The sequence below is a fragment of the Coffea arabica genome, chromosome 9c, assembly GCF_036785885.1.
Source record: "Coffea arabica cultivar ET-39 chromosome 9c, Coffea Arabica ET-39 HiFi, whole genome shotgun sequence".
Classification (NCBI taxonomy): domain Eukaryota; kingdom Viridiplantae; phylum Streptophyta; class Magnoliopsida; order Gentianales; family Rubiaceae; genus Coffea; species Coffea arabica.
In genome coordinates, this window is record NC_092326.1 from 1,357,964 (window position 1) to 1,370,461 (window position 12,498).

General features: G+C 34.9%; 3 protein-coding genes across 3 annotated transcripts; all 3 read left to right on the forward strand.

Annotated features, from left to right (window-relative positions):
- Window positions 1-1,986: 1,986 nt before the first annotated feature.
- LOC140014421 (uncharacterized) lies at window positions 1,987-2,958 on the forward strand. Its single transcript, XM_072065279.1, has 3 exons — window positions 1,987-2,232; window positions 2,389-2,520; window positions 2,662-2,958. Exons 1-3 carry the CDS (start codon window positions 1,987-1,989, stop codon window positions 2,956-2,958), a joined length of 675 nt encoding a protein of 224 aa, XP_071921380.1.
- A 15-nt stretch (window positions 2,959-2,973) lies between these two features.
- On the forward strand, window positions 2,974-3,579 carry LOC140014422 (uncharacterized). The gene has a single exon (XM_072065280.1). The coding sequence runs from the start codon at window positions 2,974-2,976 to the stop codon at window positions 3,577-3,579; it is 606 nt and encodes a 201-aa protein (XP_071921381.1).
- Window positions 3,580-10,238: 6,659 nt separating this feature from the next.
- Window positions 10,239-10,910, forward strand: LOC140014423 (uncharacterized). Its single transcript, XM_072065281.1, has one exon. It carries the CDS (start codon window positions 10,239-10,241, stop codon window positions 10,908-10,910), a length of 672 nt encoding a protein of 223 aa, XP_071921382.1.
- Window positions 10,911-12,498: the final 1,588 nt, after the last annotated feature.

Sequence of the window (12,498 nt, forward strand, 5' to 3'; positions counted from 1 at the left end):
TACCTCCAAAAAATTTTTATAAAATATTATTATAAAATTAAATGTTATTTGTTTATACTGTTTTTCGATCAAAGTAATTGTTATGCTTCCTTCTACATAGGTAACATAGCAAGGCCAGTATAATTTTAATAAAAAATTTAAGGATAATCTAAAATTTGGATAACATCATTAAGTGTAGGTGATGAACCATTTTCGAAGACAATAGCTGATAGACCCTTAATCATAAGTCAAGTTTAAAATTTTGAAGCAATAAAACTTTTTTTTTTAATGTGACCAAGGAGGAGGTAATTATCAATGGGTGTACCAAATCAACGTAATTTGCAGGCCCAAGAGATTTGAGAAGGTTTAATTTGTACTACATGGTTCCATGGGTTACCTTTGAAACATTGCATTTAGGAGGAATATGGATGAAATTAATTATAATAGCAGCTCTTTAGGTGAGCCATCATTGTCAAGCCTAGAACTAGTTCCGTATAGAACTTCTTATATTATCCACACCTAGTACTAAATCAAAGTGGGACCATTGAATTCATTGTTAACCAAACAATGAATCGTGCAATTCATGAATTGCCTACTGCCATGAAAACTGGATTATAACATGGATGCCTACTGCCATGAGGAAGTGGTGGATTATTTTCAGCAGCTATTCACTTCTGATAATCGTATAGAGTTTCAGGAAATTTTGGAAGGGATCCCACTGTCTATAACTGTTGAGATGAATAGAATGCTAACCAGACAAGTCTCAGAACAGGAAATCTGCCATGCAGTCAAATCCATGCATCCTAACAAGTCTCCAGGCCAGACGGTATGTCCCCTATCTTTTTTCAGAAATTTTGGCATGTGGTTAAAGATGATGTTATTTGTGCAATTCGTGGCTATTTCCATTCTAGTCATATTCTTAAGTCTACCAATGAAACTCTGATTAGTCTCATTCCTAAAACGAACTGTCCAACTAAGATAACTGAGTATAGGTCTATTAGTTTGTGTAATGTTCTTTATAAGATCATCTCAAAAGTGCTGTCTAATAGGCTCAAATCTGTTCTTGATCGCTGTATTAGTCCCTCCCAATCCGCTTTCGTCCCTGGCAGGCAGATTTTAGATAACGTGCTTATTGCACATGAAAGCATTCACTTCCTGAAAAACAAAAGAACTGGAAAAAATGGGTATATGGCTATTAAGTTGGATATGGCTAAGGCTTACGATAGGGTAGAATGGATTTTTTTGGCAAAGGTTATGCAAAAAATGGGCTTCTGTCCTATATGGATCCAGTGGATTCTTGAGTGTCTCTCTAGTGTCTCTTATTCTATAAACATTAATGGGGAAAAGAGGGGGTTTATTAAGCCATCCAGGGGGCTAAGGCAGGGAGATCCCTTATCGCCTTATCTTTTTCTAATTTGTGCTGAAGGTTTTTCGACTTTGCTTAGTAAGGCAACTAGAAGGGGTACGATAGTTGGTATGAAAGTAGCTAAGGGTGCTCCTAGTTTGTCTCATTTACTCTTTGCAGACGATTCACTTATATTCTGTCGAGCCAAGGTTGCTGATGCTAGGCAGCCTATGAGAATTCTGGAGGTCTATGGGAAAGCTTCAGGACAGCTCATAAACAAGGAGAAGTCTTTGGTCTTTTTTAGTAGAAATGTAAATGAGAGGCAGAAGGAAGAAGTACTGCAGTCACTAGAAGGTATGCAACATGTGCAACAGAGCAAATACTTAGGATTGCCATTAGTTGTGGGGAGATCGAAGAGGCAAGTGTTTGACTTTATCAGACAGAGGACAGTCAACAGGCTGAAGGGATGGAAGGAAAAGTTACTGAGTCAAGCTGGCAAGGAGGTTTTGTTAAAATCTGTTATTCTAGCTCTCCCCACTTATGTGATGTCATGCTGTAGATTGCCAAAGGATTTATGCAGACACATTTGCTCAGAAATGGCCAGGTTCTAGTGGGGACAGAGGGAGGAGGACAGGAAGATTCATTGGATCAGGTGGAGTAAAATGACTGAGCCTAAATCAGAGGGGGGACTTGGCTTCAGGGATTTGCTGGATTTCAATCTGGCTTTGTTGGGGAAGCAGCTATGGAGGATCCAGATGAGGCCAGATCTTCTAATGAGTAGCATGATGAGGGCTAGGTATTTTCCAGGGAAGTCTGTGTGGGAGGCAAGGCAAAAGGGCACTGAGTCTTGGTGTTGGAGAAGTCTTCTGAGTGCCAGAGGGATGTTGGAGGAGGGGATGTGCATAAGGGTAGGAGATGGTGAACATATTAATGTTTGGGAGGACTGATGGCTGCCTAATACTGAGGAGGGGAGGATAAGATCCAAGAGGAACCCAGAGAGTAAAATTCAGTGGGTTAGTGAGCTGATTAAGGAGGGACAATGGGATAAAGAGCTGCTCTTGCAGGAGTTTGAGGAACCAGACAGAGCAAGCATCACACGGATTCCATTAAGCCTGGGCAAGCAACCAGATAAGGTGTATTGGGCAAAGTCAAATTCAGGTGGCTATACTGTAAACTCTGGCTACCATCAAGTAAAGGTAATGAAAAGGGAAAACAGCTATGCTAGAGGTTTCCAAGAGTCAACTAGCATAAGGAGAACGAAGTCCTAGAACTGGAACTTCCTGTGAGGACTAAACATGAAGAACAAGCTAAAACACTTTGTTTGGAAGTGTTTGCAGGGAATTGTACCAACTAATGCAGTGATTAGGGAGAAAAGTGTGAAAGGGGACCCAATGTGCAAGTGCTGTGGAGAGAGTGTGGAAACATTGGAGCACATGTTGTTTAGGTGCAATAGTGCTAGAGCAATCTGGAAGGTTGCTCCCTTGAGCTGGGAAGGGTTGGAGGTGTTTGATAAGAGCTTTTGGAATTGGTGGGAAGAACTTAGAGGGGCCTCGAGTAGGGAAAATGGGAGAGACCACATAACTCTAACAGTGAACCTTCTGTGGCAGATTTGGAAGGCCAGGAATGACAAGTAATTCAACAATAATTGTATGGATCCAAGGGTGGTAGTAGATAAGGCAGTGCTGGAATGGAATGAGTACCACTTGGCTCAGGAAGCAGGGATAGTAAAAGAGGGTCACAGCGCAGGACTGAAGGGGGTAAGCAAGAGTTGGGAGAAACCACAAGGTAACTGGATTAAGGTCAATACGGATGCAGCTTTGAACGGGACGTATGGTAAAGCCGGATGGGGCATCGTGGCAAGAGATAGTCATGGAATGGTGATAAGATCCTGGGCATGTCCATCGGCAAGCAATGCTGAGGCGAAAGTTGAAGAAGCGCTGGCAATCAGGGAGGCGATGGTTCGGGGCAGCAGAGAGGGATGGTTGATGGTAGAGTTTGAATCTGATTGTAAATTGGTAGTAGACAAGATTAATGCGCAGGAGAAGGAGGTCAGATTAGCCACCATTTTAGCAGATATTTGGAGTCTGCGAACGAATTTTGACAAATGTTGTTTCTCCTTCACTAGAAGGTCAAACAACTCTGTTAGTCACCAGTTAGCAAAAGTTGCTACAGATTTGATAGATACCGCTGAATGGAAATGTGACTTCCCAGCATGGCTGCTAGAGTTAGCTCAGGCAAACTTGATTGTCGATTGATTTCTGACTCTATATTGTTTTTATGATTAATATGATGTTGCCGTTGGATAAAAAAGAAAACATGGATGGTTATATAGTGGAGACAGTACGGATATCTCCAGGAAGAGTAAAGCAACGGTTTGGAAGGATGTGGTGTGCAATGAGCCACCGCAGCAGCATTGATGGGAAGGGCCAGCACGTGCTGTTTGGTTGCAGCCCAACAGTATCGGTTTCTTACCAGTTTGATAGTGAGTTAGGTGTTGTTCATGGGACCCGTAAATGCTTAGTGGGCGGTCGAAGTGGTAGCGGGTAATGAAAATAATTCAAATGAATCAGCACCGCGTACTGTTTTGCAAACTAAAAGTACAATATTACATATATATTCGATTCATCCTTCAGAATTATATCACATCCCATATTTAATAAAATAAGATGAATTGAAATGGTATTTTGTAAAGACATAAGCACCTTCAATATATTTTTTCGATTGCCTAGAAAGGACAAAAGGAATATCTTGTTGTTTTTTCAACAATTTTTTTAACTCTAAATTATTGTACCTCTCAGTACGATTCAAACCCAGATGAAATTATGACCATTTATCAGAGACATAATAATGAACCAATCTTGTAAGATTCCCAACAAATTCTTGGATTGCTTTGGCAAGAATTCTCATTTTAATGTCCTCACTATTGGCTATTTTAGACTAAAGTAAATTATATAAGTACAAACTACTACACATTTCCATACAATTAGTTATTTCATTTTTAACATTCACATTTTAAATTATCTTAATTACGTGAATACTATTTTGTACGATAGGCATTCAAAAAAGGTACACACAAATGAGATGCATTGACACCTATGATAAATGTTATTAATGTTACATTCATTGACCGATTTTAATCTTTTTGGGACTTCATTAAAGCAACATATAGCATCACTAAGTTCTCTCAAAATTGTTCCCATTTAAGAGGTTAACAACACAACTCGGCAATTTTCCCATTTTTTTAATCGATAAGCTCATTTTTATGCAACGTTGTAACTGCATCGAGCATATAGTCTTAACTAGGTTTTAAAGCATTGCTAATATCTTGTACATTTTGCTCTCTGCCAAATTACCCAAAACAAATGTTTTCCTTTTTTCTACTTAGCAATCGATCATTCATCTACTTTCCATTCACTTTCTCTACCATTTAATTTTACTAGGTTCACAGATTTTCTTACCTTTATTATACTTGTATAATATGTTTTCCACGAGCCAAATCCATTATATTTCATGATGTTCAACATATGTTCACATATTATATGAACATAATTTGACCTTGATTGATTATTAAACGACCTATAAATGTTGCTTGAATTCGCTTCAATAATTTGTATATATGTTCGACTTCAAATTCGATGTCAATTTGTTAAAATATTCTGGAATCGAATTCAACCTTGAGCTCTAACTCCAATTTCAGTTTGAAAACTATTTCATTATGCATTTTAAAAATCATTCATGATTTAGAATAAATTTAATTACGCTTCTTTTTTTTACAAATTAAATAATATTCATTTAATGTATAATTACTTTTTTAATGAAACAAGACATATATATCCTATATTTAAAAAGATGGATATATTGAAGGTATGAACAATAATCTACACACCTAAAAAAACGTAACAATACTTAACTCTTCTTTGCTTCCATCCTATAACTTTTAATCACATCCTTCTTATGGACCATAAATCTCACTTCTCATATCCGCCAAAAGTGCGCCTAGATGGAATGTTCGACTTCATCGTGATTACTAATACATACACATATACGCATGTATGCACGCATACACACACATATACCATATTTATTATTTCAAGAATTGATCATTTATACTCTACCAATTTCGATAATTATCTATTTTGATTGTATAACAACTAATTTGTTCTACTTGACTTTTACTTATTTTTTCATCTAACTCTCTTCCAACTAATTTCATTTATAATTTGTCTCTTCTAATAACCTCTATCACACCTAATGCATTTGAGTTATTCGTTTTATCCTTGCCTTCTAATTTTATTTATCCTTTTTCAATACACTTGCATTATCATACAGAGTACTTTGCGTGTATATTTATTAATTCATTTTTTATATTTGTTAACTTATTAATTTGTTACATAGTAATACGCCAGTAATGCACAAATGCATTATGCTATCTTTCCTTTTATTTCTACTTAAAATGACTACCTATGTCAATATAATCGCATACATCATAAATTTAATTACCACCCCAAAGAATACATTTCATCTATTGTATGAATTGTAGTATTTAGTAGATATGATTGCACCACACTATTTTTGTATACATAAATTTTTAAAGACTACTATGGTACATAAATACTTCAAATGCAATTATTTCATCATACAACTATGAATACTTTGACAAAAGATTATTATAGATTTATTTACACCTTGGATCAATTCATAATTAATCATTAAGCAAAAAAAAAATTTTGCACCCGCAAAATAAAAGTTGTTATTTATGAACATACTAAACCTGCGACAAATTACTTGCATCTATACAATGCTTTTTATTTGGGGATGATATAGGAAACCTCTCATGAGGTTTCTGACAATTTCATTGAACTCTCGTGAAATTTGAAAAATTACGCTTACCTCCATTAATTCAATAGTTTTAGTAACAATATATTAAAATAATATTGATTTTGACAAATTTAAATAAATGCCCATAAATGCCCTTGTATAATGAGTTTAAATTGTTTTCTATACAATTATAAGATTATTTAGTACAATTATACGGAATAGGTGCCAAATTTTTTTATGTCCATATCTACTATTTTATAAACAACTATAATAATAATTTTATTATTATGATTGGAAACTTTTTCATGATATTTTATTATGGATTTAGATTTATAAACTAGAAAAAATATGTTTAAAAATCATTTAGACTTTATTAATTTTTCAAGTAATGGAATTATCATAAATTAATAGTGGTTTTGGCCCATTTCTTTTTCATTTTTTGTCGATTAAAAAAATGGAAACAAGATAAATAAAAACATTGAATTACATATAAAATTAACTCTTACAAAAATTACTAATTCGACATTTAATTACAATAGAAACTAGAGACAATAGTAACCATTCTACAGTTTAATTGACGAAAAAATAACAACAACAAATAAGGAGGAAAAAGAATTAACAAATAATTTGGAAACTCATTGTAAATATACGTATACCAAATAAGAGAATTTCATTACAATATTTAGCAGTTCAATTGTCTTTTTTAAATCTCAACAGAGGTATGTGTACTTGTTAAAAATTGTGGCGGATGTTTCTGAAATTACCCCTTTTACTAGCAAGCCTTTTTTAGGAGCCATTTGCAATTTAGTGTTCCGTTGGTCTCTGTTCTTAAATTAATCATCTTTCCACGTTTGCAATGATGTGGACGTCCAACTGGAACATCACAGATTTCTCGCCATCTGCTTTGACGTGGACGTCCAGCTAGAACATGTGCCGCCTGCAACAACACCGGCTCAGCAATTCTCCTTTCCGTTTCCATGTAGCCTTGATTTCCGTGGCTGGACAGGTGCCAATGGATCCTTCATCTGGCTAGCTTTTCTCTTGGTGGAGACATTCGTACTGTCTCCATTATAGAAAAATCCATTATAACATATGCAAACAATCATGATGCCGTAAACCCGAAAGCCGAAGCACAAAGCAATAAATTGTGAATAAAAAAGTCAACAATTATGGTTTTAACAAATATCTCGTTGGCCAATTCTTCACAAATATCATACATAATTATTTTTAAAGATAAAAATTATCGAATCCAAATTATTTCCTAATAATCAATCATATGGGCTCTGATATCACTTGTTAGAGTAGTTGTTTATATTTAACTTTTGGTGAAAATTATCACCTATTAAATCCAAAATCTATATGGCGATTATTAAAAAATAAATTAACAGAAAAATTGCGGAAGCGTATCTTGATTCATGTTGACAAATTAGCACTTGAATCCTTGAAGATTTTAGGGTGACCTTCTAGGTCAACATGTATTTGCTAATCCTCGAGAGAAGATTATGTGCCTAGAAGTATTTTGATTTTTTTCGAAGACAATAAATGAACTGATTTTATATTTAAAACCTTCAACAACTTTTTCGCTATCAACCACAAGACTTAGCCATAATTTTATCTCAATCGACATGCATAAGATTAACTTAAAGTAATGACTAGGAATTAATGAAAATAAATATCAAAAATTGTGGATGTACCCTCACCTATAGGTTCGATTAGGGCTGTAAACGAGCCGAGTCGAGTTTTGGGCTAATCGAGCCGAGTCTCGACTAAATTTTATCAAGCTCGAGCTCGATGAGCTGGCAATTTAAAGCTCGAGCTCGACTCGAATCGATTCGAGTCAAGCTTGAGCTCAAAAATAAAAAAAATAATTATTTTATTTTTTAAAAAATAAATAAAATAATTTTTTTTCTTAATAAATAATAAAATATTAAGGATATATATATAATTTTACTATTAAAATAAGAAAATTAAAAAATATATATATACTTAAAATTAAAAATATATATATACTTAAAATAAAAATATTATATATATACTCGAGCTCGCGAGCCGACTCGCGAGCTAACGAGCTTAATATTTTGAGCTCAATTTCAACTCGAGCCAGCTCGATCTCGATATTGATCGAGTTCGACTCGAGCTTGACTTGAGCCACTGGCGAGCGGTTTGATTCGTTTGTAGCCCTAGGTTCAATGATATACAGCCACCTAACAAAACAAAAGGTAAAATAACCAAAGCCCCCAACTTTTAGTGTAATTTGCACTTTTTCCTTAACGTTATCTTAATTTTTTGCTCTTTGCCACTTCTAGTAATGGAATTACTAATTTTACCAGTACTTCCATCTTTCTACATGTATAGCATTTCAAAGGGGTTAGAATAGTTGGCTTGCGGTTCAAATACTTTCAATTATTGTCGAGGCCTCAACCAATAAGGTACTATCTGTTCATGCCTCTGATGTATACGAGTCATTTAAGATGCAAAAACAACTCCCAGAATAAAGCCAACCTGTGGGTAATAATGTTAAATTTAAAATTCTATCCTAAAACCAATCTATTTATAGTTGAAGTGCAAAATTCCAAACGACATATTAATTGTATATACGTAGTTTCGGAAAAGTCTCAAATTCAGCCACGGATTTAAGGGGGGGCTGGTGGGGGCTTAAGCCCCCCCCAAGCCGCCAGAAAACCCCCTATATATAGGGGATTCCGGCGGCCAGCCCAGCCCCCCCCATGGTGATCCAGATCACCATCCTCCATGGCTCCATGAATGCTGCAGAGGAAGTGAAGAAGAGTTGGAAAGCCGCTGCCGTACTGACTGCTGAGGAAGAAGATGACCCATTTCATTTTGATTTTTTTTTTTGCCCTCTAAATACAAAACGACGTCGTTTCACTTTTAGTGGAACAACGTCGTTTTGTATAATGAGGGGAAAAAAATACATCAGATGAAGCCATAAGGCGTCATCTGATGCAAAAGCACGCCGCCAGTGCCAAAGGGCAAACAAGACTCCAACTCCAAGAAGAAGACGCCAGGCTCCAAGAACTCCAAGAAGCTTCAGTTGAGATTCTACCATCCTGCTTCAAGCCTTCAATTCAAGGTTCCAAGACTCCAACTCTCCACCATTCCATTCACATAAATCTTTTAGGTTAGTTTTTTGGTTTAAATTACAATATTCATCTTTATATTTTTGTTAATTATATGTTTGAATTATTTTTGAATTTTGAGTATCTTGATATTAATTTGATTAAGATTAATTTTTATTTAGTTTATGTTAATGTAATTTAAGAATTTGAAAGATTACATTAAAAAATTTAATGATATTAAATTTAAATTAGAAATTAGTTTAGAAATAGTATAGATTTTAGGTTGTATTTAGTTTTTAAAATTTTGTTACTTTTATATTTGAAATTTTAAGAATTAATTATGTGAATTAGAAATTTTGAATGTAAATATAAATTCAAAATTTTATGAGATTGAATTAGAGATTATATGGGTATTTAGTTGTACCTTATTTTAACTTTTTGATAATTTTATATAATGAATTTTATAAATTGAGAAATATAAGTAATATGAATTTATTATTAAATTAAAGAATTATTTATATGAATTTTAAATTAATTGATTATTGAATTGCATAATTTTATTGAATTTAACCACAATTATTTAATTGTGACAGAAAATGGAGAGATTCTTTAAACCTAAACGAGTCCGTAGTGGTGAATCTTCAAATGAGCCTAATATTAGTGAACCAGTTCAAAATCAATCTTGTGTGGAATTGAATTTAAATGATATTGTTAGTGATCCGGGATTACGAAAATCAGTTGAGAAATTTGATATTTCTCTTCGAGACCATGTCCGAAGAGAGTATTTGACTAGGGGACCTTGCCAACCGATTGGCCATATGTATCCAAAAACATCATTTGGTAAACAACATAGAAGTTTTCAAGATAGTTGGTATCAAAAGTTTGTATGGTTAGAGTATAGCATATCGAAAGATGCGGCGTTTTGCTTTTGGTGCTTTCTTTTCAAAACATAAAATAAGGGAGGTCGATATGCAGAGGATGCCTTTACAAAAACGGGATTCAATAATTGGAAAAAGGCAATGGAAAGATTTAATGAACATATTGGAGCTGTGAATAGTTGCCATAATGATGCTAAAATACAGTTTGAAAGTTTTCAAGATCAAAGGCATAGTGTGTCAAATGTGCTACGATCTTGTGGGCACGAAATAGATATTGCATATCGCACCCGTTTAACTACTGCTCTGGATGTGACCCGCTTTCTTTTGAAGCAAGGATTGGCTTTTCGTGGAAATGATGAGTCAACTAGTTCTTCAAATAGAGGCAATTTTCTTGAATTGTTTGAGTGGTATAGCCAGCGAAATACTGAGATTTTTGAGGTTGTAAATCAAAATGCTCTTGCAAATAATCAACTAACTTCTCCAATGATTCAAAAAAATCTGGCACATGCTTGTGCCTTAGAGATCACAAGTGTTATAATCAATGATATTGGAGACAATTATTTTTCCCTAATAGTTGATGAGTCTCGAGACAGTTCAGTGAAAGAGCAAATGGGAGTTGTTTTGAGATATGTGAACAAAGAAGGGCGTGTGATTGAACGTTTCCTTGCAATTGTACATGTGTCTGACACCACATCTCTTTGTTTGAAAGATGCAATTGATTCTTTATTCGCGCAACACGGATTATCATTATCCAAATTGAGAGGTCAAGGATATATGGAGCTTCAAATATGCGAGGTGAGTTCAATGGTTTGAAGGCCCTTATATTACAAGAAAATCCCTATGCGATGTATATTCACTGTTTTGCTCACCAACTCCAGTTAGTTATTGTTTGTGAGGACTCACAAATTTCTTGTATTTTTCTCAAAAATACCCTTTTATTTGAAAATTATTATTTGTCAAAGCCCACTACCCAATTATTTCACAATAAGTGTAAGTAAACCTAGAAAATAGGGTTTTACGCTTCGGTTTCAAGTTTGGAGCAAAATTAGGGTTTTCGCGATTTTTCGCCGGATGAATTTTCGGTACAGAGTAAGGATTAAATTTGAGGATTAAAAGTGACTTTTAAGTGAGAAATAATATGTGATTGGTAGCAATGATATAAGGTTAGTGAATGGGAAGTAAAAACCCTAGTACGTGAGTTTTTAAGAAAAACGGCGCGAACCGGCGGGTCCCACGCACTACCGATTGAACGCACCACTTGACCACCATTTTTCTCACCAAACAAATTTATTGAACTTGAGCAAAATATCTTCTCTCTTGGCAGCAAGCTTGACCGAAATTGTGGCTCATATGCAAGGGAAAAAAAGAGAAAAATTTTGTGGTCAAGATTAGGCCAAGTGTTGGTCAAAAATTGTGGTCACAATTAGCTCTAATCTTCTTGTCTTCCTATAAGATAACTAAGCTCCATCTTCCCTCATTTTTTCTTGCTAAGTGCTGAGCTAAGGGAGAGAGAAAAGGAGAGCAAGATAAACAAAATTTCCTTCTTGATTTGCTTCAACCCAAGTAAGAAATCCAATTCTAAACCGATTAAAGTACTAAGTGTGAGTTGGGAAGCTTGAAGAACCAAGAAATATCAAAGGGGGTGAAGGATCACTCTACCAAGCCTTGCTTTTGAGGTATCAACATTTGATCATGATCTTTGTTGCTTTGAATCTTGCTTTAAGATTTGTTTTAGCTTAAGTTTTGGCTTGATTTCATGATTATGCAAGTGGGTGTGATGAATTTGGAAGTTTTCCCCAATTTATATGATGAGCTAGGGCTTGATGAATTTCTGCCCAATTTGTTGTATGAAGTATATATGTTGAAATTAAGGTTATAAGAGAGGCTTTGGTAGTGATTAGACCAAGAAATTAAAGAAAGTTCCATTGTTTACAAAAAATTCCAGAATCTGGAAAATTTTTCCCAACATTCTGTCCGAATTTGATTCCCTATGATAGAGGCCAAATTGGCCTTAGGTCAAAGAAGGAAAGTTGTATAGAATGGTATTTTATAGGTGCCTACAAAATTTCAGCTCAATCGGAGCAACGTAGGACGTGAAAAGTCCAAAATACCCTTACTGTTTTAAGTATTCCCCAAGCAGTCCGTGTGATCAGTTAAGTCCAGTTTATCACATTTTTCAACTAGGATCCATTCTGATTTAGCTTTTTGCCAAAACATGAAAGATTTAGTATTCTGAATTATCTTTCAAATGCCTCTAAGAACACCTGATTCGGACTTGTGTACTCTGAGATATGTCCATTACAGTGTTCTGCATTTAAACAGCCGGCGAATTGGTTTCTGGTTTAGTAATTTAAGAATTTGACTAAGTTACATTATGAACTGGACTAAGTGACCTTCATCA